Raw genomic sequence first — 23299 nt, forward strand, 5'->3', positions numbered from 1 at the left:
ACGGCTCATGGACCGGATCCATCCCACAAGCCATTTTAATCCGGCCCTCAAGCTCCCGTTGGGGAGCGGGCTCTGGGGCTTGCCCCGCTCTGGCGCTCCAACCGGGGAGTAAGGTCAGGGGCCGCTCAGTGTGACTCCCGGAAGCAGCAGCCTGGCCCTTCTCTGGCTCCTATGCATAGGGGCAGCCAGGAGGCTCCACTCTGCACACTGTCCCCACCCCAAGCACCGAACCATGGCCAATGGGAGCTGCAGGGGTGGAGCCTGCGGATGGGGCAATGCATAGCAGAGCCACCCAGCTGCGCCTCCTCCTAGGAGCCGGAGGGGGGACATGTTGCTACTTCCAGGAGCCACTTGAGGTAAGCACTGCCCAGAGCCTGCATCCCGAGCCACCCCGCCACACCCCAACCTCAATTCTGTGAGCATTCATGGTCCGCCATACAATTTCTATACCCAGATGTGGCCCTCGGTCCAAAAAGTTTGCCCACCCCTCGTTTAAGATCACAAAACTATGTTGCAGTAAAACTTTAAAAGCTACAGCAGCAGAGAATAATATAATAAAGCTAAAATATAATACACTGGATGCAGAAGTAAGTGGTATAAAGAGAGAGTAAAGAGATAACCGTAGCTTTTGCAGAAATTAATACTACAGAGTTTGGAGGAAAGTAGACAGTTGGGAATTGTGAAAATGTTAAAGAGTGACAGTTGTGGTGTTGTAAGAAAAGAATTCTGGGTTTAATAATAAACCCAGTCATGTAAATGTGTATATGTAAATATGTGTAAATGTAAATGTGTGCAACTCAGTACAGTCATATTGGGTAAAACCCTGATCTTTAAACAAATTATACAAGGGGGTCAGGTAGATATTTTTGTTCCCAGGAGTTTTTACAGCTATTCTGAAGGGAAATGGGCCCTTTCCCCCAAAGGAATGATCTGTAAATAATAAATTGTAAAGGACTGCTGTAGGCAGCAGGCAGAGAAACAGTTTGATTTAAATAATTTGACTATGGACAATTGAGTCAAAATCACTAAAAAAAACACCATAAGAGGTTTCCATTGGAACTTAACTGCTTCCAAGTATATAAAAATGAATGTAGTCTGCGTACAGCTATGTAAAAATAATTAAAGCAGCACAAGGGATGTTAAGCAAAACAGAATTTGTCTGCGTGTAAATATATTGTGTAATTATGTAAGGTTTTAAGGACCTAAACCAACACTCCTGGTTTGTAAAAGCCTGTTCTGTAGGTTTAAGATGAATTGTTGTTCTTTTTTTTTCAATAATGCCACTGAAAATCCATTTGAACCTTTTATTCAAAGTTGCTCACTGATGCCTGGTCTACACTACGCGTTTAAACCGGTTTTAGGAGCGTAAAACCAATTTAACGCCACAACCGTCCACACTAGGAGGCACCTTATATCGATTTTAATGGCTCTTTAAACCGGTTTCTGTACTCCTCCCTAACGAGAGGAGTAGCGCTAGTATCGGTATTACCATATTGGATTAGGGTTAGTGTGGCCGCTGATCGACGGTATTGGCCTCCGGGCGGTATCCCACAGTGCACCACTGACCGCTCTGGACAGCAATCTGAACTCGGATGCAGTGGCCAGGTAGACAGGAAAAGCCCTGCGAACTTTTGAATATTTCCTGTTTGCCCAGTGTGGAGCTCCGATCAGCACGGGTGGTGATGCAGTTAAAAATCAAAATAAAGAAAGAGCTCCAGCATGGACCATGCGGACGTGATCGCTGTAAGGGCAGACAAATCTGTTCTATCAGCGCTCCGTTACAGAAGACAAAATTCAAAATCATTTTTTAAATATCTCCAGACAGATGCCATAGCAGGGACTCAGCGCACTGCTGCGTGGCAAGCATAACGGAAAGCCAAAGAATCAAATGGACGCTCATGGACTGGAGGACTCAAGCTATCCCACAGTTCCTGCAGTCTCTGAAAAGCATTTGCATTCTTGGCTGAGCTCCAAATGCTTCTAGGGTCAAAAACAGTGTCCACGGTGGGTCAGGGCATAGCTAGGCAATTTACGCACCCCCCCACCTACCCCCAGAAGTGAAAGGGAAAACAATCCTGTCTTGACTCTTTTACATGTCACCCTATCTTTACTGAATGCTGCAGATAGACGGGATGGTGCAGCACTCAACACCAACATCCTTGCTCCCCCCCCGCCATGGGTGGCTGATGGTACAATAAGACTGATACCCATCGTCATCATCAGCCTATTGGCACATGGGGCAGTGCAAAAGGACTGGTAACCATGCGTACTAGCATCGGTCAGGTCGATCAAGGGCGCCTGGTCCTAATTTTTCCTGGTAGATGGTGCAGTATGGCTGATATCCATCATCGTCATAGCAACAGGGGGCTGAGCTCCATCAGCCCCCACCCTTCATGTGTAAAGAAAAGATTCAAGTGCCCCTGAACTAGCAGAGGGATGCTGGGCTCCTCTCCTACACACTCCTTACTGTCCTGTCTGGACTATCATAGCAGCTGGAGGCTGCCTTCACTAACAAGTCACTGTGTCTTATTCCTGCATTCTTTATTACTTCATCACACAAGTGGGGGGGACAATGCTACGGTAGCCCATGAAGGCTGGGGGAAGAATGAAATGAACAGGTGGGGTTGTTGCAGGAGCACCCCCTGTGAATAGCATACAGCTCATAATTTCTGCAGGATCTGACACAGAGCAGCTGTGCTCTCTGGTTCTCTGATACAGTGGTTCTCTAGTACACTTGCCCATATTCTAGGCAGGACTGATTCTATTTTTAGATACCAAAGGAGGGATTGACTCAGGAGTCATTCCCACTTTTGACTTTTGCACCCCTGGCTAAGAGCAGCCAGGGGCACTTATGACAGCAGCAAATGGAACAGTGCAAAAGGACTGGTAGCCATGATCATCTTATTACCAATTTATGGATTGGTAGATGGTACAGTATGGCTGATAACCATCTCTGCTGTCATGCAAAAGCAAAAGCATGCTGCTGTGTAGCGCTGCTGAATCGCCTCTGTCAGCGGCATCTAGTACACATACGGTGACAGTCACAAAAGGCAAAACAGGCTCCATGATTGCCATGCTATGGCATCTGCCAGGGCAATCCAGGGAAAAAAGGCGCGAAATGCTTGTCTGCCGTTGCTTTCCCAGAGGAAGGAGTGACTGACGACATTTACCCAGAACCACCTGCAACAATGATTTTTGCCCCATCAGGCACTGGGATCTCAACCCGGAAATGCCAAGGGGCGGGGGAGGCTGTGGGAACTATGGGATAGCTACGGGATAGCTACCCACAGTGCAACGCTCAAGAAATCGACGCTAGCCTCGGACCATGGTCGCACACCACCGATTTAATGTGTTTAGTGTGGCCGCGCGCACTCGATTTTATAAAATCTGTTTTACAAAACCGGTTTATGCAAATTCGGAATAGTCCCATAGTGTAGACGTACCCTGACAGACCCTTTTGCTGGACACAGGGGTTTGACTTTGGTATTCAGCATTTAATCCCTTGGGTACATGTTTTTTTAAACTTTAGTTGTGTTTTTTTTTTTTTAGAAGGACCAGAAGATGTGGCCTGGGCAGCCAGAACCAGGAGAATGGGGAGAGATTCTGGATCCTTTTCTGGTAAAAAATAGCTGTTGAGAACTGCAGGAGAAGAATAAAAAGTTAAAAGACAGTGCATCTCTGCTGAGGATTATGCAGACGGGAAGATGAAGAGGAAGAAGAAGAGGAAGACTCTCGCAGAGCAGCACACACTCCGTGAACCCCAGCAGCCAGGAGCTTTATCACCCACTCCACCCCGTGGACAGCCAACCAGAGAAGGATGCCGTTACTCTGAATTTTTTTAATGGCCTTCCATCCCTCCTCCTCCTCTCCTCCCACAGCCTTACTCTTCTCTTTCTCCTTTTTATAATGAATCAAATGCCTCACAGAGATTATGGAGAATACATCAAGCAGCAATAACATAGGGACATTTGGTTGGGATACATTCCACCACCATTCTGCACTTGCTCAGCCTGTAAATTGAACAGATCCTGACCTGTGATTTTCCAACTCCAAATTGATTCCCGACTGACGGTAGCTGTCTGGCGGCAGTAAGCAGGGCTAGGCTCGCCACCGCTTTCTACTGTGAGGCTGCCTCATCTTTTTATTATGGGCGTTTTCAGGGGGGGGGCAGCAAGTCAAGTTCTTCCATGAGTGCCCTTGCCGATGCGCGCAGTTTTTCGCAGCCACTGGGAATCGCCCCACACCTGCAAAACAATGCGTCCTCAGTCAGTCAGTGCTTGTTTCCCGGGCCAAAAATTCAATGGATAGAATCTGAATCATTACCATCAGGATCTCAATCCGGGCAGGCCGGGGGCCGCGATCATTTGAAGTGTCCTCATGTCACTGCATCCATCACATCACTCGCGCCATCCGCCTTACGCCTCGGCCTCGTCCTTCGAAGCATATATACTGCAGCGAGCTGCAGTGCGTTTAAATCGTAATCCATCCACCAAGCATGAGCTGGGTCTGAGCAGGCTGCATGCTTTGTCTGCAGCTGCGTGCTGCACCAAGCAAAAAGCAAAGAAAACGTAGGTCTGCTGTCTGTGTGGGGGGAGGGGAGGGAGGAGGGTGAGGCTGTACCAGAACCCACCCGCGACATCATTTTTGCCCCCATCAGCACTGATCTCAAATTCGGAATAGTCCCGTAGTGTAGACGTACCCTCTGATGGAGGGGCATGGGTGGAATGTACAAAGGAAGCAATGTTAGAAACACTAAGTCTTAACCTGGCTCTGAGTAATCAGACTGGCACTTAAATAAGGATACATTAAAACTCTGTAAGCACAAAATAAACAGTTACACTTTATGTAAAATTAATATGGCTCATATATAATATTATAATAAGTTAACTATGGAAGGAATGTGCATTCCCCCGCCCCCATGACATGCAGTGTATATTGTACCCGGGGTAAGAGATATGTAAATAAAACCTGTTACTTACGGTAATTAAAATCCTATTAGGGCTCCAAAAGGAGCCACAATAGGTTATGTTTTCTTTTTCAGATCGCTGGGTGTTCTAGAGCAGTAGTTGGAAGTGGAAAATAATCACAACTCTAGTTCTGACTTGCTGGTGGAAAATAACCCTTTTAAGACAGAGTGTCTGAACTAGTCATTGCTTTGGATCCAATACGCAAACATCTGTGTTGATGCAAATTACCTAGGTGACAGGGAAGGAAAAGATCTGCCCATATATGGTAGCACAAATGCGTTGCAGATAATGAACATATCTGATCGGACAAACTGCTTGAAACCAAAAGGCTCAGATTTCAAGCCTCCAGAAAAAGGGATGTGGGAAAAGCAGTTAAGCCTGAGAATAAGAGGGATGGGTTAACTCCAAGTAGGGAAAAGAGGGTTTTTTTGTGTGTATGCATAGTGCTGAAATCTAAAAACAGATACAAAAGAGGTCTGCTCATATGGATGATACCCCTACCTCTTTAAGTCACCAAAACGACAAGTATATAATTAAATTAATAGCCTATGCAAAGATTCCACGAGGGTATTGAACACACTGTCCTCAGAGACAAATTATCTTAAAAAAACCAGTGTGGTATAATAAGATAATTATAAACACTCACTTGAAATAGAGTTAATGTTAATGTTATCAATATTAAACCCTGGGATAAATTTAATATTAGTAAGTTACTCTGTAACAATGTGTAATGTGTATGATTTTAGGGGAAAATCTTTTAAGCATTCTAGAAATGGTAATTGAAAACACATTTCATGTTAAGAAGGCTAATGGTGATGCTGCCTCTCAGCTAGTACTGTGAACAAATTTAAAGCTTGGCATAACAGAAGAAACCAATTCATACCTGATATGTTGTATAGAAGGGAAACCGAGGTACACCACCTCATGAATTTCATAAATGAACAGTGAAATAATTCACACTTTCCCTTAAAGCCCTTAAGGGTAGAAGCCATTAAAACCTGGCCTGCCCGATGGAACAAAAACACAGAAAAGTATGGAGGTAATTCCTCTATTTTGCCTGCAATCAGTAAGGGAATTTGTAAAAGGAAGAGATATTTTAAGCAATAATTTGCTGCTTCCTCCCAGAGGGGGTAGGAAAAATGTTCTTGTTGTCTTACAGAATTTTAGGAAAAGCTGGCACCAGCTGAAGAGCAACCCATAATACCATGGGTCTACTGTCGCAACGAAGATTGTGTTTTTGTGTTTTGTATTGTTTGTCTTGTTGCTGGCATTGTTGTGATAGGTATTTTAAAAAAAAAACGGGGGAGAAATACAATAAAGGTGCATTGAAGGTATAGCTGCCTCAGTATAACCCCAGTGTGAAATACTGAAATTTATTGAATTTGCTTGGCAGCCAGGAGAGGTATTAATGGAACTCAGTGAACATAAGGTTGGTTCAAATCTGGAAGTATTTTGAGTATTAAGGAATTGTACCAATGAATCTTGGCAAGTGGATACTAGGGATATATGAAAAATGGAACTCCCAGAATGAATCAAAGAAACCCAGGGCAGTAAATGTATTAAGAAGTAGTCTAAAGTTCACCTACAATATTAGTGTCTGACCACTTCTTCATACTGGCCCTACCCAGTTAGGTAAATATACATGGGTAAGCATTTGGATACAATTAAACTTTCAGGTACTTGCAACTGATATAAAAATAAAACACAAGGAGACACCCATTGAATGGATGACGTGGTAAAATTGAATTATAGGGAACAAGTTATTGTAACACCATTATGATCTCTAAAACAAACTGACTTTGACCTCACCGGGTTAAATGTATCCAAAGTCATACCTTAATGTGCCTCATATGTATAAACTCTCCACAAGGGGTGGGCAGCATGGTTAAAATTATGGTATGTAAAAAAAAAAATCCATACAGAAGGACTCCAATGGGTATACTGGAAACTGCTATGGGATTAGGAGTTAAAATACTGAATGCTACTACCATAGAGGTATTATTGTCAAATAAACCTCCATCCTTAGAGGTTTTTAAGGCCCAGCTAGACAAAGCCATGACTGGGATGATTTAGTTGGGTTGGTCCTGTTTGAGCAGGGGGTTGGACTAGATGACCTCCTGAGGTCTCTTCCAACCCTAATCTTCTATGATTACAGCTGAAATACAAGAATTGGAAAAGCCCATCCTTGTTAAAATTAAAAATGGGGCAACAATTATTTTCTAAAATGCTGCTAGTATTGCAACAAAAAGGTGAAAAGAATTTATCACTTTTAGCAGGGGCTATGGAAACAATACCAGGAAATGTGTCCTTAGCATTAGCCTGTACATACGCCCAGGAAATAAGTCAACAATTAGTCATCCAAATGATCCGTGAAGGCATGCAAAAAAAATTGCCTTTGGAAATAAAAAAACTGTTTTTGTGGAAAAAAATGTCACTAAGGGAAAAAAAAGACAGTTGGTGTCTTGGTGGAAATTGGTAAACTTTACCTTTTATAAAGGATCAAATGATCATTCAAGCATATGTAATAACTGTCTACCCGAGCCGCACCATTAATATATACCCAATATTACCCATAAGAATTCAGATAACCAAAATTTTGGTAATGTATTTGGGGGACCATAATGCATGGGCATATCAAAACACCATACCAAAAGCCATAGATGTATCCCAATGTATAGTTTATAAAGATTTAAAATATGTATGCAAGGATCAAAATGTGCAAATAAAGGACAAGTGTTCTCACACTAAAAGAAAGGGCACTTAAAAGTGTATGTTTAATGCATTTACAGAACAAAAATTAGCTGTAATCTATGCAGGTAAAGGCTGTGTATGTGTTAGAATTTATTGTCTGGAAATTGTAAATAGTAATGAAATGATTTATAGATGTTTTTGTAATGTTAGTAAAGTTCCATGTATTTAATTATATAAGACCTGCTAATGTTGGTATGAATACGAGTTTGGTTCGACGATTGCTAATCCACCTTATGCTGCAAGACCATTTGCAATACATAAAACATATTGAGAACCAAATTCGCATTAAAGTGCAGCACAACAATCTACAAGTAACTAAGGTTTTAAAAACAATTGCGGAAATTGGATACAACTTTTGGTGGGAAATGTTGCTGGGATGGTCGCCTATGGTGACTGTAGCTTTAAATATAATGATTCATCCGATTGTGGTGATAACTGGCTTTGTTTTTAGGTATGGTGATATCGACGGTGTGGGTAAGAGAACCCATCCGGAATATAGAGATGGCCAACATGCGAGATCAACTAATACCATTGCTGACCGTACCTGAGAAGGATACACTAGTAATGTAGCATGAGTATCCCGTGGTAATGATGACTGCTTTGGTGAAAGTGTCATCATGGAGGGGAATTGTAGGCCTGAACCTCATCAACTCCCCCCATGTTAAACCAGCCTTGGGTGAAACTCAGGGAATTCACCCCAAGAATTGAAAAAAGGTATGTTCTGCTGCTGATAAAGCACCCCCACCACAGGAATGTCCCTAACGAGAGTTATAACCACCAAGGTTGTAAAGATGGTGGGAAATTAGGGAGGATACAGAAAGAGATGGTAAGATAAGCTCTGACCAGCATTTTATGTTGACCATCTGCACAAATAGAGAAGGTCATAATTAAGTTACAATTTGGGCATGAAAGATAAAATGTAAAGATCTTGGGAAGCAAGGAGGACACATAGGTGCCAGTGCATAATTGGTTAAAATTTTTGTTATTTAGGAGTGTGGGATAATGGGATAGGTTTAGTAAATTTGAAGGAGGGAGCTAGTTTTACCTATATAACATAAATGAAAAACAGTGTTCTTTGGGAACTTTCCCGCACTGCAGTTCAACATCCAGCTGACCCCTCTACCCGACCGTAACGTGCAGAGGCATCGCCGGGAGCCCCCAGATGAATGAATCCTGACTGGCCATTGGGTGAAATTTGTCTGTATATTGGGAGTGGTGAGCATAAGAGATTTGCTTGGTATATGTATTCTCTGTATGTTGCTAATAAATAGATGTTTGGAGCATCTTTCACTGGGAAAAGGTTCCGCAGACCCGTAGAGCCCTGAGGGAAAAGGCAGGTACTTAAATTGATCAGGTTTCTTCCTGAGCCTTGTGGGTAAGGATAGATACCTTACACCCTGAGCCCTTGGAAGGGAAAGGGTGGGAGTGCCTAAATTGATTGTGTCACACCTTGAGCCCTCGGTAGGGTATAGGCGGGGTGCCCTAAATTGACCAGGTCATGCCTTGAGCCCTCGGTAGGGTATAGGCGGGTGCCTTAAATTGAGCAGGTAACATACTGATGGCCAGTCAGGATTCATTCATCTGGGGATTCCCGGCGATGCCCCTGCACATCATGGTTGTGCAGAGGGGTCAGAGTTCCAGCAGCTGGATGTTGAACTGCAGTCCAGAAATGGTTCCCAAAGAGCATTGTTTTTCATTTACATTATATAGGTAAAACTAGCTCCCTCCTTCACATTTACTAAACCTATCACATTATCCCACACTCCTAAATAATATAAATTTTAACCAATTATGCACTGGCACCTATGTGTCCTCCTTGCTTCCCAAGTTCTTTACATTTTATCTTTCAGGCCCAAATTATAACTTAATTATGACTTCTCTATTTGTGCAAATGGTCAGCATAAAATGCTGGTCAGAGCTTATCTTACCATTTGTTGAGTCTCTTTCTGTATCCTCTCTAATTTCCCAGCAAATTTACAATCTGGGTGGTTATAACGCTCATTAGAGACATTCCTGAGGTCGGGGTGCTTTATCAGCAGCAGAACATTCCTTTTTTCAAGTCTAGAGGTGAACTCCCTTAGTTTCACTCAAGGCTGGTTTAATATGGTGGGGTGGGGGCTAGGGGGGCTGATGAGGTCTCAGGCCTACATTTTCCTGTCCTGGACAAAAATGAGGAGGATTTCTGAGAAAATGAAGCAAGTTGCTTATGCCAAACTGTTTCCAAAATGGGTTTTGAGTTAGGAATCTCAACAAAAAAGCCTGTTTTTTTTCCAAAGTGGTTGAGCGCTCACAGATCCCACTTACTTTGGCACCTCACTAAGGCCACTTTGGGCTTGTCTACACATGGAGCTTTGTTCCTGATTGTCACTCTTGTCCACACATGGAGTTAATTAGAAACAAACCTTTATTTAGGTGAGAAACTTTGGTGGTCTGTCTTTGAAATGTTTGTCCCAAATCTCTCTGCCTCATTTTAAAGCTGTGGGGGGAGGGAAAGGACAACACTAAATACCTCAGAAGCTGAAACTGTATGTAAAACTGCGTGCAGATGCTCAGATGAAAGGTGATAAGTGTAAGATCTCTACATGCACCTAACTCACAAGCAACAGTAAAACTACTAGTCAGGGCTTGTCTACACTTACAGTGCTGCAGTGCCACAGCTGCAGCGCTGCAGTGCTTAGTGAAGACGCCACCTACACCAATAGGAGAGCGGTGTAGGTACTCCACCTCCCCAAGAGGAGGTAGCTATGTCAACAGGAGAAGCCGTCCCATCAACATAGAACTGTTTACACCAGGGGTTAGGTCAATATATCTAAGTCGCTCAGGGGTGTGGTTAGACCAAGCCTCAGTTTGCTAACCACTACTTAACAATGATTTTCTATGCTAAATATGAGGGAAATTATAATCTCAGCAGAACATGATGAATGTTGGCTCTTCAATGGCCTTGACCGGAGAGCAGACTCCTTAATGCTTTGGGAAGGGATCTTTGTCATTGTTACTGGATTTCATTTTCTTTTGCTTTCCAGCAAGAAACATTCACAAACCAGAGTTAATCAAAAATACAGGTATTAACAACAGGCAACAAATTATATTTGTAATGACAAATTATTTACACTTCCAATAAGAAGGGTTTTTCTCGTTTCAGTTCTTGAGGCAAAGAAATTTCTAAAAGGATGTTTCTCATTAGAATGGGCATTTAGTGGTTGTGCTGTTCTGACAGACATTTCTGAGGATTACTTCTGATTGTTCCAGACAAATAAACTTCTGGAATCATTGGCTTAAGGCTTATTAATACATTGATATCAAATAACTTTACACTAGACAATTGAACAAACAGTACTTAAATGTCAATATGTACTGAATCCTCATCTTCAGAGAAGAGTGACAAAGCAAACCGGTTTTAAGCACAAGAGATCATTGTCCTCTAAAAGTGACTAGTACCTCAAGAGCTTCTGGCTCAAGAACTTAATTTCATACTGTTGTCCATTTTCATGAGATCAGATTGATTTTGTTCCAATATTTGTCTGAAGAAGAATTCGGTGATGTGACTTGACCAAGAGATGACATATGCTTTGGTCATGTCCTAAGGGGCCTGATCTTGCAAAATGCTCTGTACCACCTGTGAGACACACAGCACTACTAATTAATATAATAACTCTTTTTACCATTACTTCCCATAGAAAATGAGCTTAAAAAGAAATCTGATGGTGACTACTTACTGTTTTGGATGCTCACTTATTTTACCTATTTTTTTCTACTGTGTACCTTTGGCTTGGCATAGAGGTAAGCAGAGACCACATTCATATTTTTTTCACTTATGAAATACCATATTTCAGTTTTCTGAGAGTACTTGCAGTTGTAGATACAGGGCCTGCAAGCTCCATTGTATTCTAACACTCCAAACTTATGAACCTCTCTCTGTCATCTTTTGTACCAGCATCCATTTAACAGTCCTTCAGTAAGAGACATGGTATTCAGCTGATATTGTAAACAGAACTGGGCAAGTACATTTTTGTTGTAACTCTGAAAAAAATGGGTCTGGGTTGAATTGAAAACTCTTGAAATCAAGGGTTGGTTGTTTTTTTTTGGAATTTTCAGCAACTCAAAAATTGACAAATTTTGTTTCAGGTTGAACAAAATACTTAATTTGACCTTAAATGAAAGTTTAGATTCGGTGCATTTTAAACCCTTTTTTAGAAATAAAAGCAAAGGAAATGAAGGGCTATATTCGCAAAACAGGGGAAGGGTGCCCCCTTGTAATTGTTAGCCCAGTGGTTAAGGCACTCTCCTGGGTGGGGGAGACCTGGGTTTGAATCTAGGATTTGAACTTGTGTGTGTCACATCCCAGGTGTGTGCCCTGACTTCTGAGCTGAAAGGTATACCGGAACATAACCAGCTCCTCCTGCTGCCATTTTGTGAACCAAATCTGAATAAAAATCTGAGCCAGAACTGTTTGGCAAATTCACAAATAGTTTCTGGTCACTCAGACTGCAGTTTTTGTTGAAGAACCCATTCACCTGAAATGTTTTCCCCAGCTCAAATTGTAACCGTTTGATAGCAAACTACAACCATGAGACTATTTGGTTTTCCAGCCAAGCAACACAGTATTTCTTTCCAATTACCCCTACCAGAACCTCCTATTCCACCCAAAAGTCCCTTCCTGAGTCCTAAGGTATCATGGGATATGTGGTTTGCAGGCTGTCCTTTTGTGCCTGTGATAATTCCATTTGGCTCCTGCCTGGGGTATGGCTGCCGCTTGAATAAAGGCAGTTGGGATGTGGTATTGGATACTGCATACAGCCTGTCTGATGCACGATGAACATCAGGTAACATCGTGTAGGCGAGTGAATCAGTGAGCAAGCCTTTCAGTTCAAGAAGAGTAACCACTGCCATGAGCTAATCCCATGTCTGTAAATTCCCAACAAAGAAGGATTCATAGACACACTCACTCTGGAGTGATCTGTTTCTGTTGCAAGAAACCTGACACAGAACATAAGTCTCTTTCCTATAGAAGAAAGAAGCAAGTTAGCCACCATGCTAGCAGCAGTTTATGACTGGCCTTCAGCTGCAATTACTGCAGCAACCCAGTACTGAGATGGTATAAACTTGGACAATTGGTAGGAGCCCTTTCAACAACTGTTGATAATCTGGCAGCTACTACAGCATTCTGGCATCATTATAATTTCTGCTCTGTAGCACCTTATACTTGAGGGTCTCAAAGTACTCCACCATCTTTAAGACCACGCAGCAAGCTGTGGCAGATTCAGGATGCTCCCATGGAAGACAACACAGAATTTTGATCCAAGGTTTTTAAGACCTGGCTTGACAAAGCCCTGGCTGGGATGATTTAGTTTGGGTTGGTCCTGCTTTGAGCAGGGGGCGGTTGGACTAGATGAGGTCTCTTCCAACCCTAATCTTCTATGATTCTAATGATTTGATAGAAAACACTAATTACTGTTATTAAGCCAGTGTGCATGTCTGGCACCCTACATTTCATTATGAAGCTCAGATTGCAAAACAGAAGACCAAAAAGTTGTAGCAAATTTTGACATTTGGAGATTTTGAAATCTCTATACAGAGAAGGTACCATCTAACAAATATGATGTGAAACCATGCCAGCTAAATTGTGATGAAGGGCAATCTGTTTTTAGAAATGTCAGAAAACACCTGTGAGTTGCATAATCAAGTAGAGGAAGTATTGTATCAATAGCCTGCTCTCAGCTTCTATGATTCTTATAGATAGAAACAATTATAGTTGTGCACAACTTAACTTTTGGGGGAGCATTTCCTCTGAGCAGACACAGTCGGAGAAGAGATGACTAATAGTGACAGTGTAGAGTCATTCATCAACATGTCTCTCACTTCCTTCCAGTTTAAGAAGCTATTGGCTAAATACAGATACCAACAAATGTATTTAATTGTCCAAAGAGACTTTATTAAATAATTAAATCCTTCTGTCCTTACTCAAGCACTGTATGGGATGCTCATTCACTTTCATGGGACCATTTCAGTTGGGCCAGCAGAATTCAGCCAAGCGGCTGTAAGGTGCCATAAAGATATCAGGCACCACAAACACTTATGCACACTAATTAGCTACTATTCATGTGTGGGCTCCCCCCAAAATCACTGACTTTAGGCATGTGCAAGGATTACTTGCATGTGTAAGGGTTTGCACAACTGGCTCCTCAGTCACCAGTGTTTGATTACATTTAAGTCATCCTTCCTAGTAAAATTGTTGACACAACTTCAGTGTGTGTTAATAGGGAGAAATTCAACTTGTAAAATCCTGTTTAAACACTTGCCTCCTGAATTATGTTAATAACTGAGAAGCCCCAAAGGGAAACTTGTCAAATCAGACTTGCAATTTGTCCAGCCTTATGGCTCTTTCCCATGTGCAGACTGGGCAGGTTTGCTGATACATCCTGCTACTTGCTGCTCACAGGCATCCTCAGACACTCATGCATTGCTCTGAAAGCCATTCACTCTGCAGGCAGTATCTGTGAAGAGAGTGGCTGTCCTCATCTGTGCTACAGCTGGAGAAGACTAGTAAAAGTATTAGCACAGTACTGTACCTGAGAGCCCTAAGTGGGACTCGGTGTGAATTTACAGCCCACCCCACCAGCTGCTCTGCACCAACTCGCTGTGTGCACTAACACTTTTACTGCTCACTAAAAGCATCCTTAGGGAGTTTAAGCGTAGTACATGCTAACGTGTATTAAACCGAGGTGCACAAAAGCACTTCTAATGTGCAGAAACAGTATCCACACAGGGAGTTAGTGAAGAGCAGCTAGTGCGTTGTAAATTCACACCCTTGCTAGCAGTGCACTAATTTCCAGTGTAGGCAAGCCCCTAATCGTGGACCACAACCTCACTGTGCTAGGCGCTGTACAAACACTGAACAAAAGTGTGACCACAGGTATTAGTGGCATTTCACTAATATTGGGTGGCTCTTGCCAAATCATAGCTAAGGTTGAGCAGACCTCTCCCATGAACTGCCAAAGTTTCAAAGTTCTCTAAACTCCACATGTATAGTTAGGTTGTCTTTAAAGCTGGTTTGGCTTTGTAGAGGCCCAGGGTAGGCTTGTGGCTGAAAATTTGGGTTAATTTGGTCAAAAGGTTCCTCAGATACAGCCCTCAATCAGTTGCTTCTAATAATCAAAGTACTGTAAAATCTATGCGCTCTGGCATGCCACAAAAGGAGTGCTGCAGATTTGGGATCTCTGGTCAGCTGTTCCTGTGATATAGCACCCCCGCCCTTCCAAATGTGCTACTTTTAAAATATAGATTGAGGATTTTCCCTAACTCTGCCCATTCAGTATATTATCTAGACTGTCCACAGCTCAGCCATTCAATGATATGAAGTCACTGAGAAATATTTAAAGTTATTGCATTACAAGTGCTTTAGCACTTGATTACAGTAAGTGGTGTGCGCAATTTTGAGGAGCGTCAGTACCCAGGTGTGCCATCTACCCTTGGACAGTTTGGTGGCCAGTACTGTATTTGGGATATGAAGCCTGCTATGGTGGTATGGGGCTGAGTTGAGATGGGATTTAATTTAACATTCTTAATATTCAGTAATTTGCTCTTTGAATGGCTTCTTTTAAATAACAGAGTTAAATTATTTTAGTTTCATAGGGCTTAGTTAAGATCATTTACCCTGCCCATTTAGAGATGTTTAGGTTATTCACGTGTGATGGATTAGTGTGTGCGCATTTGCAAACTTCATTTTGTTTTGTGACAAATGTCATTTTGATTGTAAACTGGATGAGGCCTTCATTTTGCCTTAATCTCAATATTGGACTGGATATTCAGGATGTTTTAGCAGAGACTCTGTTCTCACTAGCAAAGGGTTAACAATGGAGAGCACTCAATAATCATTGACCCGGATGGAAGCACCTTAAACCAGTGGTTTTCAACCTGTGGTCTGGCGGACCCCTGGAGGAACTACGTGGCACTCAACACCCCTTCTAACTCACATTGTCATTTATATCAAGTTATCACTGAGGGTGCTACAACCTGGCACCTATTACAAATAGTTTCAGGATTAATGTAGAGAGTAACAATCATGCTTTTCTTACAGCTATGGGCAGCTATGGTTTCTCCCCAAAGAACATTACAAATGAGGGTGGACAGTATTCAAGAGCCAGTATAGATTAAAAGCTTGACTAAAATTAATGTTATGAAACATTTAGAGAGCATATTTATCCTCCAGGAGACTTGGATGAGGATGTTATCTGGAGTCTCATTCTGAGTGCTTGAATTTCCTGCCAGCTGTATTTGAATTCAAATGTAAAGATGGCAACAAGAAATCATATTTGGTCTGTGAGCCTGGTGCAATAATTATAACCAAAGCACTCTGCAGGATTTTACCTATTTGAGTCTCCCGCCACCCCAAAAACCAAAGCTAGTTTTTGATCCTGTAGAGCTGCTTTTAAAAATAACCTAGACAAAAACATGGGTTGATATTGGATTTCTAATAAATATCCAGGACAGGGGCACTGAGAGTAACCACTGCGACTGCACATTTCCAATCCAAAGGGCAATAAATAAATCTTAGACCAGCTATAAAATAGAAGTCTAGAGCAGGCTTGTTCATAGCAGGTCAGAGTCAAATTAAGAGTTTGTTCCAAGACAATCTCTTAAAATAACTTGACCTGTTAGGTCCTTTCTTGCCCTAGCTTCTATGATTTAAAATTGAAGATTTTTCTGCAGTTAATACAAGTGATCAAAGATAACATTTGATACAGTCTTTGAAATATTCCTTTTCTCTCACTTTAATGTTAGATATTATCTGACTCAACCCTGCTTTACTGCATGTGATGTTACTGCCACCTATTAATTGTGTGCTTCAGTCTATTTAACTGTACATCTTCCAGTCACTTCTTACCTTGCTTTGTAGTCAGAGTAATGGAACAGTTTCTCTTAACTGCACTAGTATGTCTAGGGGAAGTTTAACCTTTGTGGCATAATATAGGGGAGACTAGCTGCTTTATCCAAGGGAACTGCAAAAACTTAAATATGAATTGTTTCAGCTTTGAAAGGTGTACACACTCACGTGCTGGTCTGCCCATTTTTACCACAGCATTTTAAACGGCGATAGCCTTCTTCATACAAAACTCAAAATACTTTATAAATGGATAACTGCCTCAGTGTTGTGAGAACTACTTACCGTAGGTTTTGGGTCCTTGCTTGACTCAGACATGGGTGAATCAGAGAGCTCCAGCCACCAAAAGCACCACCTTCTCTCTCTGGCTAGCAGACTATCTTCTTCTCAGACAAACCTGGCAACAATAGCTAATGCAAGTAGTCCAGCCTGGAGGGGATGAATGCATTCACTTTACTTGGGCCTAGGTAAGATGTTCCAGCTAAGTTGCACCTGCAGAGGTCATTCCATTGGAAATTAAGATAGCCAGGGATTCCCTCCCTGACCTTAAGACTGATCAGACTACCCTCTTTTGCACAGAAGTGGAGGGGGAGAATTAGGGACTGACTGTCTTAGCTGCTAGCACATTATACTGAAAAGCTCTAAAAGTGAGGAATTCATTGATTCAGGTACTTAGCTCAAAGGAGCTGAACGGCAATCCAGTTTCCAAGTTCAGTCCCTTTGGCTGATGGTGACCCTTCGCTTTAAAATCTTTCACAGAACAGAGGTTATCTTACAATGTATTAGCTTGTGTTCTGTTAGAGAAATCAAAACAGGAAACTTTAAAGCTTATAAAAGATGAAATCATGAGTTGGCAAGCTTCCAGTCTACTTGCAGCAGAGACTTCAGTTGTTGCTAACTTACACAGCAACCTTCCATCCTCTTCTTCTCTTCACCTCTGACTTCTTTAAATCTGGAATGAAAATTCCTAAAATAGAAAGGAAAACAGACAGAATAATCAGATCACTTAAGCAGAACCAATTCTGAGAAGTGGGAGGTGGGCCAAACCAAGGTAGACAGCTGTCCATCATAAAACCCCTACAGCTGTTCAAACAGCAGGAAAATGTGACTTATTCTATTATCCATCACCAGAGAAAAGATTCTCAGTCCCTGAAACCCAGAAGGAGGCGGCTTCCAGCCTCTAGATTCTGAACACTGGCCACAGGAAGTGTTTCTTTTGCTATTTAAATGGTAAAAGAAAAGGAGCCAGATCTAACATTTTCCTCTTGTCTCAGGGTGATACAGGTCCCCATCTTTCCCTAAATTTAGAGAGTGTGAACTCAGAAGCAACCTCTGTCCCACTGTAGTAGGAATTTTAGGTAAGCCAGAAGTATAGTGGAAATCTGCTAGTAGACCAGAACTAAATCCCCCAACTCTTCCAAGAAGTGCTTTGGCATCTATAACTTGGGTGGGCAGGACCTTTGATGTACAACTCATCGGAAGGTTTATTCTCTCAGACCCAATGTTCTAGGACCAGGCTATGGCACTGGTTCAGTGCTGTTACTTAGGGAAGAGCACCCCTGACTGAATTACTCCCACCACCTCCTTCAGCATGTTCTCTAGGGCCAGCTTTGAAAGCTTTATACTCTAAATATATTTTCCCAGCTTGGCTACTGGCCTGGTCACTTCCCCAGCTGTAAAATGGAGATGATGCTTATCTCCTTTGTAAAGCACTTTGAGAGCTGATGAGAACTACAACAGCAAAATGTTACTGAAGTTTGATTTGGTTTTAATGACTCAGACTATCCAAAACACAAAAAAATACTGCTTATTCTCTAGCAATCTCCTTCCCTTATATTTCATAACAGATGGCTTTATACAGCTGTATTCTATGGCACTTTCCATTCATGTGGGAGCTGCAGGGCTCTGGTTTTAACAAAAACGATAAACAAGTGAGATTTTTCTAAACAGTTCAGTATGTGAGAATGAAATCATATGGAGGATAGTTAATATGCATTATGATCTCACGGGGTAGCAAAGGAAGATTGCTGCTGAAAACAACTGCTACAATTGCAGCAACAAACACTGAGCTTTGAAGGCATCCTTATGGAAGATTATCAATTCTGCTAATGTTTCTTTAATGGCTAGTGGTTTATATATAGTACTTCCCATGTTGAATTTTACTGCAGAGAAAACAGAATGGGGTTTACAGAAAATTAGGTGATAATAGAAGTAAAATATTTTCATCTGTATGGGCTAAAGTAACACAGGCGCTATACCTAGTACAATACAATGGATGTATATGCATAGATGGGAATCTGTCTCTAACTATGGACACTGGTGGAGTTTTAATGGTTTAAATCCAGTTTGGCCCCAGGGGCACAGGAATTCAAGAAGGTGGGAGAGGAAAAGTGTGGGGGAGAATTGGTACAAACTAACTACACTGACTCACAATACTAAATGCAGTTATTCCAACCTGTTCCTCCACAGGCTTAGCCCAGGAAGCTAGCTTGCATTCCTGTCTTATGCTAAAATCTCTGACCTCGGCTGCAACATGGTCACAAGGATGAACTGTGACTTGTCTAACATTATTTCCACTAGGTGTAAGCAACTGCAGGACAGGACAGTTGTTAGACATGTGCTTTGCCTATAAATTTTTAGTGCACTAAAGGGTTAATTCAAGTTATTTGCTTACTGGTAATTAAAATACCATGCACTTATTCTGTTGGACATAAGTATCTGAGCACGAACAAGATATGGCACATTTCTGTGGCTTGAACATATGGCTTCCTGGAGACAGAGCCATGCTGTACTCTAGCTGGTGCTAGAACTGCTGTTGATGGCTGTATTGAGCCCCTTGGAAATAAAGGCTAAGCATTTTGTTATAAAGTGAGTGCTTGTGATTCTTCAGATGCCAGAAGAATGTCATGATCTGAGGCCCTTAACGTATTAAATTGTGTCTAATTTGTGCTATGAAACCTTGGATACATACAGTTAATCTAGATATTTATCCAATGGTCATAGCTTAGACAGAAGCAACAAAGACTGCACAGTATCCACCAAAGTGTCATAACAAGTTACTGACTGGAGATAATGAACCCCTCAGCTTCCTTAGCTAGAGGCTAAACAGCAAACCAAACTATCAGAGTTCAAACAGTAAAGTGTCTTGAGTCAAACGCAGGAGACTTGTATAAATTTATTCTTAGGGTGATTTGGGGGGTTCTGTATTAGAGAGAGAATCACTTCTTATAATCCCTGGTTCCCTTGACTAATGGGGAACAACCAGTGATGAGCTGCCAAAATCTTAACAACGGGTTCCCTATAAAAAGTTCTGATTTAACAACAAAAGTTCTGATTTAACAGCATGTATTTTTGTACCAATACATATTTTCCCAGGAGGTGATTAAGAACCGAAAAGCCTGACATGTCCAGGAAAATACAGATGTATTTTAACCTTACCTAAAGTTCTTTTTTAAAAAGATGGGGCTGAACTAGAAATGAGCTCCGTTTCACATGTGTGGGTGGTGATCAGGGACAGTCTCAATTTTTGGGTCTTTTTCTTATATAGGTTTTCACACTTGCTGTCTGGTCACCCCTCATTAAAGCAGGTGTGCAGGGTTACTGCCCTGGGAACTGCAGGGCACCAGTGGATGTGGGGCTGGCTGCAGATACTGGCTGTGGGCAGGTGATGCAGGTGGCTGTGGGCAGGGGGTGGCTGCGGGCGGCTGGGGGCCGGGGGGTGGCTGCGGGTGGCTGGGGACAGGGGGTGGGGCAGGGGCTGCGGGCAGGGGGTGGCTGGGGGCAGGGGCGGGCAGGGGCTGGCAGGGGGTGGGGCTGTGGCAGGGAAGGCGGGGAGGGGCGAGATACACACGGGGCGGGACTGGGAGCAGCAGGGACTCACCAGGCAGCAGCAGGAGCCCCAGGGCCAGGGGTCCAAAGAGCAGGAGCAGCAACAGGGCCAGGAGGCAGCTTACAGGCTTCCCAGGCAGAGCCATCAAAGCTTCTGGGAACAACTAGTTCCATCTGAGCAAGCCACACTCCCCTTCAGCCCCACAAGTCTGCACTCCTACGGTAAAGACAGATCTGTCTGCTGCTGAACCAGAGCTCTGACTTTTGCTGCAGTATATCTGTACACACTCTTAGGTAAATGTTATGGGCACACCAACAGCCATCACTCTGCTTACCTGGACTGAATTAGAACCAGTAATGATCGAAATGGCTATATCCTATAATTGAATCAGCGACCCAAGTCTTTCTGATACTTTGAGTTACTCCCTGTTATCTGGGTTTTATTTACAAAAAGTTGAAGGAGCCAAGGAGCCCAATCACTACACTCTCGAATGAATTCACACATGCTCCCATACATTGATATGATCATTAGAGGTTAATCCAAAATGTTCTCCAGGTTTTGGAGCACTGAGTAAACCTGTTCAAATTAAAAATAAATAAATAAATAAATAAAAACTAGAGTGATAGAAAAGAGAAACTTTAAATATATCTAGCCCTATCCATATCTCCCCTCCTGAGCTTCTAGAGTTAAACTGCATTGTATGTTTCTGGACCCTTCAGTGCAGCTGTATTTTGGGGCCCCTCCAAGGCAAATACTTGGGCTAGAAGGGTTACAAAATGGATTGCTGTTCATCCATGTAAATGCATCTAGTTAACAGACAGAGGAGAGAGCTGGATGCTAACTATCTGGCTTTACTATAACCGCAGAGTTCTTACTAACAAACAGTCAAAGGAACTATAGGCTGTGTTCATGAATACTGACATCTAGTGGCTAAACTAAAAATGCTCCCAGACTTAAACTTGATACATCATAAATAGCCAAAACAATCAGTGTTTGGAAATTTTTCATTTTTATAATTACAATTTTCCTCTTACCTCTTAAGATTAAGTGATTAGCAAAACCAAGCCTTATAACACACACTCGGTCTTATTCAGAAATTGCTAGTATTTCAACATATCATTAAGAATGTTGGACACTAGTGAAAAGTATCAGATTCTGAAACCTTGAAGCTGAAGTCTTCCATTTAGCTATAAGGCTACAGAAAGTATGGAATGATGTTCTTAATATGGCTTCAGCAAACATCTGACCACTGTTGGACAGAGAACTTCCAAGTTAAGGGCCACTGAAACCAAGATAAAACTCTAAGTTTAAATAGAAGCATGCTCACTGATCTTTTGTGAATTGGTGTTCAGAAGGGGAGGTTTATCTAACTCAACAGCTGCGCTGATTAAGTATTTTTCTGATCACACACTCCAGTCTGGCACACACCCACACTCAACTTCAACTTAACATGAGGTGACGTGTGAAAATACCAAACCCGAACACGTAGGTCTTCATATGGAAACTAATCCTAATATTAGGATTATTTCATTCTTTCTACTACTACATACAACACAAAGATTTTATCATAAAGTTGGATTTGGATATAAAGTAACTATTCAATCTAAACCAGAAATACTTCTAACATGAAATTTATTTTATCTATACATATTATATGAAAATAAAATGTACTTTGGTCCATCTTTCCTTCCTTATAATCCATTTCCTACCATCTATGAGTAATGTAACCATTCCATATCTGCAATAAGCTGCCATCCTGCCTACCCAGTACTGTCAACAGAAGGGCAAATTCTACTCACTCCTGGCAATAGAAATTCAGAGTACATGCAATGACTTCAATAGATTTTCCTGCAGATTTACATTGTTGTAATTGTGAACTGGCATTGGGCTAGACTGAAGTAAGGGAATCTCAAGAACCTGGACCAGATTCTCTGATCCGGCTTAACGGTGCTCAGAACAGAATGGAGTTGGGGTGCATGGGAGGGAGGAAGTCTAGCTTAACGGGTCAAGATTTAATGGCTGGTCAGGGGATTGTGACTTTAATTTAGTCTGAGTCTACGAGTGGGCAGATTGCCACAGAAATCACAAAACCACTAACAAGCACCCTTAATTGCAGTCTCAAATGCCAGTGATGGATTTGACAGGGAGGACTGAACCTCTTGCCATTAGATTTGTGACTCAAGGTATGTCTACACTAGGAAATTAGGTCGAATTTATAGAAGTCGTTATTTTAGAAATCGTTTTTATACAATCGATTGTGTGTGTCCCCACACAAAATGCTCTAAGTGTATTAAGTTGACAGACTGTTTCCATAGTACTGAGGCTAGTGTTGACTTCCAGAGCGTTGCACTGTGGGTAGCTGTGGGTAGCTATCCCACAGTTCCCGCAGTCTCCACTGCCCATTGGAATTCTGGGTTGAGATCCCAATGCCTGATGGGGCAAAAACAGTGTCGCAGGTGGTTCTGGGTACATGTCATCAGGCCCCCTTCTCCCTCCTTCCCTCCGTGACAGCAACAACGGACAATCGTGTCTTGCCTTTTTTCCTGGGTTACCTGAGCAAACGCCATACCACAGCAAGCATGGAGCCCGCTCAGCTCACCATCACCATACATCTCCTGGGTGCTGACAGACATGGGACTGCATTGCTACACAGCAGCAGCTCATTGTCTTTTGGCAGAAGACGGTGCATTATGATTGGTAGCCATCGTCATCGTATTCCTGGGTGCTCTTTTAGCCAACCTCGGGGAGGTCGGTCAGGGGTGCCTGGGCAGACATGGGAGTGACTCAGCCAGTTCATTCCCATCTTCTGCAGAGCACCCAGGAGATGACGAAGGCTAGCACTCATACTGCACCGGCTTCTGGCAAGCAGCC

At 42.4% G+C, this 23299-nt stretch overlaps 1 protein-coding gene across 1 annotated transcript in view; it reads right to left on the reverse strand.

Moving 5' to 3' along the window:
* Positions 1-16932, reverse strand: part of LITAF (lipopolysaccharide induced TNF factor) — a 60313-nt gene extending 43381 nt beyond the window's left edge. The window contains exon 1 of the mRNA XM_039492920.1: positions 16885-16932. Coding sequence (XP_039348854.1) covers positions 16885-16917 — 33 coding nt within the window. The 5' untranslated portion in view covers positions 16918-16932. The remainder of the gene's footprint in view (positions 1-16884) is intronic.
* Positions 16933-23299: the final 6367 nt, after the last annotated feature.

Source organism: Mauremys reevesii, linkage group 10, assembly GCF_016161935.1.
Source record: "Mauremys reevesii isolate NIE-2019 linkage group 10, ASM1616193v1, whole genome shotgun sequence".
NCBI lineage: Eukaryota > Metazoa > Chordata > Testudines > Geoemydidae > Mauremys > Mauremys reevesii.